Genomic DNA, 4318 nt, shown 5'->3' with positions numbered 1-4318 from the left:
ATATTACGCTACTATCCGTGCTGCGTGCCGCGCGCCTCCCGTCATACTATTCACGTAGCGTATGTACGGTCGCGCGCACGTGGCGGCAGGCGGACAGCTGACCGCCACATAACCCCCTTGGTTGTTTTAGAGTCCCTGGAAACGGACTGGTGGACGTGAAATACGACCGCTTCTCGTCCGTTGTTGTTGCTGTGGTTCTTCGGGAGTTTGTGTGGTTCCAGTTGACGACTGAGCTGGCTCCGGTTCTTCTTGCTCCAGAATGTAGGCGGGTTTCAATCTATCGATTGACACGTTGACAGGTCGACCATTGACGCAGATTTTGAAGGTTTTCTCTCCTCTGTTTAGAACTTTGAATGGTCCATCGTATGGTGGCTGCAAAGCTCTCGTCGGTGCGTCATGACGGAGGAACACTCGTTGTGTTGTAGCTAAATCTTTATACATAAAAATGGCTTTTTCTCCGTGTCTTTTTAGTTTTGGCTGCAGGTTTCTTATAATTTTATTTAATCGTGCTGCGAAATCCTCCGTGTCGTCAAATTTTGCGCAGGTCTCTTCGAGGAATTGTCCGGGTAATCGGATCGATTCTCCGAAGACTATTTCAGCTGGTGTCGCCTGCAGGTCTTCCTTCCATGCTGCTCTAATTCCCATCATGATTACCGGTAGTATTTCTGCCCATTCTTCTGTCTGGTGACTCTTAATGGCTGTTTTCAACTGCCGGTGGAATCTTTCGATCATGCCGTTAGCTTGTGGATGGTACGCCGTGGTGCGAAGGTGTGCTGAACCCGTTAGCTTCGTGAGTTTTTTGAATAGCTCGGATTCGAATTGCCGTCCTTGGTCCGTTGTCACCCGTGTTGGTGTGCCATATCTGGCTATCCAGTTGATGAAAAACTGTCTTGCTACAGTTTCAGCTGTGATGTCGGGGACGGGTATTGCTTCTGGCCACCTTGAGAAACGGTCAATGATAGTTAAGCAGTATTTGTAGCCCTGGGATGTCGGCATGGGTCCCACTATGTCCATGTGGATATGCTGAAATCTCTTGGTGGGTCCTAGGAAGTTTCCTGTCGGTGAGGCTGTATGCTTGTACACCTTGGCTTTCTGACACTGAAGGCATGCTTGAGCCCATTTTCGACAGTCGTTTTGTATGTTTGGCCATATGTACTTCTGTCTGACCAATCTTGCTGTAGCTTTTATCCCTGGGTGTGATAAGCCATGCAGGCTTTGAAAAACCTGCCGTCTATATGGCTCCGTCACGTAGGGGCGTGCGACTGGTGTCGAAGTGTCACAGTACAATTCTGTTGCTGAGCCAGGTATTTGTATTTTTGTTAATTTCAGTGATGACTGGATGCTGCCATCTAATAACTGTTTAAATTCCGGATCTTCCTGCTGTGATTTTGCCAATCCTTCGAAGTCCGGTGCTTTCTCAATTGCTTCGATGCGAGATAGTGTGTCTGCAACAATGTTGTCTTTCCCAGCCACGTGTTGAATGTCCGTTGAGAACTGTCCAATGAGATCCAGATGTCTTGCTTGCCGAGGAGAGCTGCGCAACAGATCTTGTTGGAAAGCGTATATTAAGGGCTTATGGTCCGTGTAGATAGTAAATTTCCGTCCTTCTAGTAGATGCCGGAAATATTTTACTGCCGTATAGATGGCTAGAAGTTCCCTGTCATACGGGCTATATTTCTTCTGAGCTGGATTAAGCTTCTTGCTCATGAATGCCAAAGGCTGCCATCCATTGTCTGTTTCTTGCTGGACCACTGCTCCGAGTGCCGTATCCGAAGCATCTGTAGTTAGTGTGAGCTTGGCTTCAGTTCTGGGATGTGCTAAAAGCGTGGCTTTCGAGAGGCTATCCTTGCATCTCTGAAAAGCTTGTTCGAGCTGCGAAGTCCACTCGATTGGAGTTTTTCCTTTTGCTTTAGGACCCCGTAGGACATCATGTAATGTGGCTTGGTCCTTTGCTGCTCCCGGTATGAACCTCCGGTAAAAGTTCAAGGTTCCCAGGAATTGTCTAAGCTGCTTAATATTTTCTGGTTTCTTGAAGTCGCGTATAGCTTGGACTTTTTCGGGCAACGGGCGAGTGCCTTCTGCCGATACAAGGTACCCGAGAAACTGTACTTGTGAAGCTCCCAAAACGCATTTGGCCGGATTCAGTTGGACACCATATGCCTCGAGACGACGAAATACTTCTTCTAAATGTTTTAGGTGTTCTTCTTCCGTTGCGGAGGCGATTATGATATCGTCTATGTATGCGTAGCAGTAATCCAAGCCGTGCAGGACCTCGTTGATGAATCTCTGGAAGGTCTGTGCTGCGTTTCGTAATCCAAAAGGCATGTATAGGTACTCGAATAATCCGAATGGCGTGATTATGGCTGTTTTGGGGATGTCGTCAGGGTGTACCGGAATTTGGTTGTAAGCTCTGATTAAATCCAAAGTAGAGAAGAATTTCTTCCTGCTCAAGGAATGGCTGAAATCTTCTATGTGAGATATGGGATATCTGTCAGGCTCAGTCCGAGCGTTCACCTTCCTGTAATCCCCGCAGGATCTCCAGGAGTTTCCTTTTTTAGGGGCCATATGTAACGGCGAGGCCCAAGGGCTTTTGGACGGTCGAATAATTCCTTCTTCTAGAAGTAGGTTAAACTCCGCTTTAGCTGCTTTTAATTTGTCAGGTGCCAACCTCCGTGGTCGACATGCTTCTGGAGGTCCTGGTGTAGTTTTGATGAAATGCATCGTTGAGTGCGGCTGGTTTTGTCGGTGCGTTCCCGTGGTTCTCGTGATACCAGGAAATCGAGCCAACAAATGATGAAAGGGGGTGTCTCCCATGACAGCTTTAACCGAAGGCATGGCATCTCTATTTGCCGTTCCACTTGCTTTAAGTCCTGTTTTTGCATCTACCAGATGTCCCTCTTTCACATCCGGGAGTAGATGGAAATGCGCCAGGAAGTCGGATCCGATTATTGGCGTAGTTACGTCTGCGATAATGAATCGCCAAGGAAAGGCTCGGCGAAGACCGAGATCAGGCTGCATAGTGAGATCTCCGTATGTCTTGATGTTGGACCCATTGGCCGCAAATAGCTCTCTTGAGTCAGCCCAGCGTCGTGTTCGTACCAACGAGCGAGGATAAACGCTGACATCGGAGCCGGTATCGATGAGAAATTGAAGCTTCGTGCTGCGGTCGGTGACAAATAAGCGGCATGGGTTCGGGCAAGGGCCGTTTGCCGCTGATAACGACTGCCCCGTTAGTTTTCCAATGCTTTCTTGAAGTTGCACGGCTGTGTGCATTTCCGAGCTTTCTCCTTGAATCGTCGGTGAAAGTAACAAATGTCTGCTTCCTTTTCTTCTTTCTGGCCTTTTCTGGAACGACTCCTGGAACGATTGCGCTGGTTGTTTCTGTTTCCAGGGCGAGACAGCCGGTTTTCTAATCTTTCCAGCTTTTTATTTAGCTCAGCGATTTGATCCTCTACTGAGGTATTCGTTGTCGACTGCATACTGGCGACTGTCGTGGCTCTGCAGGTGACTTCATGAATTCTGTCAGCCTGCTCGGCTACATCCTCTAGTTTGTCAGCGTTCCGTGTGGCTAGAATAGCTTGTAATTGGGATGGCAATCTGCCCATCCATAATGTCCGTAGAAGCTGTTCCGAAATGGCTGAACTGGCCAAGGCCTGTAGGTGCCGGAGAAACTGTGAAGGTCTTCGATCTCCCATTTCTTCGTGCTCTAAGAGCTGGCGGATTTGCTGTTCCTGAGAGGTCGATAGGCGTTGTATTAATGCCTTCTTAATACTCTCATATTTATTTTCTTCAGGTGGCTTTGTTATCAGGTCCTTAATTTCTTTGGCCTGCTTAGTCTCTATGTGGGACAAAACATAAGCATATTTAGTGCTGTCTTGCGTTATGCTTCCCAGTGTAAACTGGCCTTCAAGCTGTGCGAACCATAATTCGGGTTCGTCTGTCCAGAAAGGAGGTACTTTTAAAGCCACCCTGTTGATTTGCGAGCGTTCTCCGTTCGATGTGTTTATTTCTTGTGAGTCCGTCATTGTTAATTTGTTTATGTAATAGAGCAAGCGAGATAGAGCAATATCGGGGTCACCAATTTGTGGGGTTGTAGGTCAGGATTAGGTTAAGGTGCGTCGTTCCCACAAATAACGAAATGTTCAGTTAGGTAGAATCTCGCTAGGTTTATTCATGCTCTATATACAAAATGATTATATCCTCTATGTGAATGTGTAGATGGTCGTGTGTGTTGGTGTAGGTTATCTTTGTATAGTGTAATATACGCATTACGAATCTTTAAATAATTGTCTGATAATGTTCTCTCGCGGGACCACCA

General features: G+C 47.2%; 1 protein-coding gene across 1 annotated transcript; it reads right to left on the bottom strand.

Moving 5' to 3' along the window:
• Window positions 1-3230: 3230 nt before the first annotated feature.
• Window positions 3231-4025, bottom strand: LOC112461454. Its single transcript, XM_025026694.1, has one exon. The coding sequence runs from the start codon at window positions 4023-4025 to the stop codon at window positions 3231-3233; it is 795 nt and encodes a 264-aa protein (XP_024882462.1).
• Between the last annotated feature and the right edge of the window lie 293 nt (window positions 4026-4318).

Source organism: Temnothorax curvispinosus, unplaced genomic scaffold (assembly GCF_003070985.1).
Source record: "Temnothorax curvispinosus isolate PA1 unplaced genomic scaffold, ASM307098v1 QBEX01011425.1, whole genome shotgun sequence".
NCBI lineage: Eukaryota > Metazoa > Arthropoda > Insecta > Hymenoptera > Formicidae > Temnothorax > Temnothorax curvispinosus.
Note: the sequence above shows the minus strand (reverse complement) of the source record. Positions and strands in the feature narration are given on the sequence as shown.

Bases quoted from the DNA above. Each gene is read 5' to 3' on its own strand.
- LOC112461454 (XM_025026694.1), bottom strand. From the start codon at position 4,025: ATGACGGACTCACAAGAAATAAACACATCGAACGGAGAACGCTCGCAA.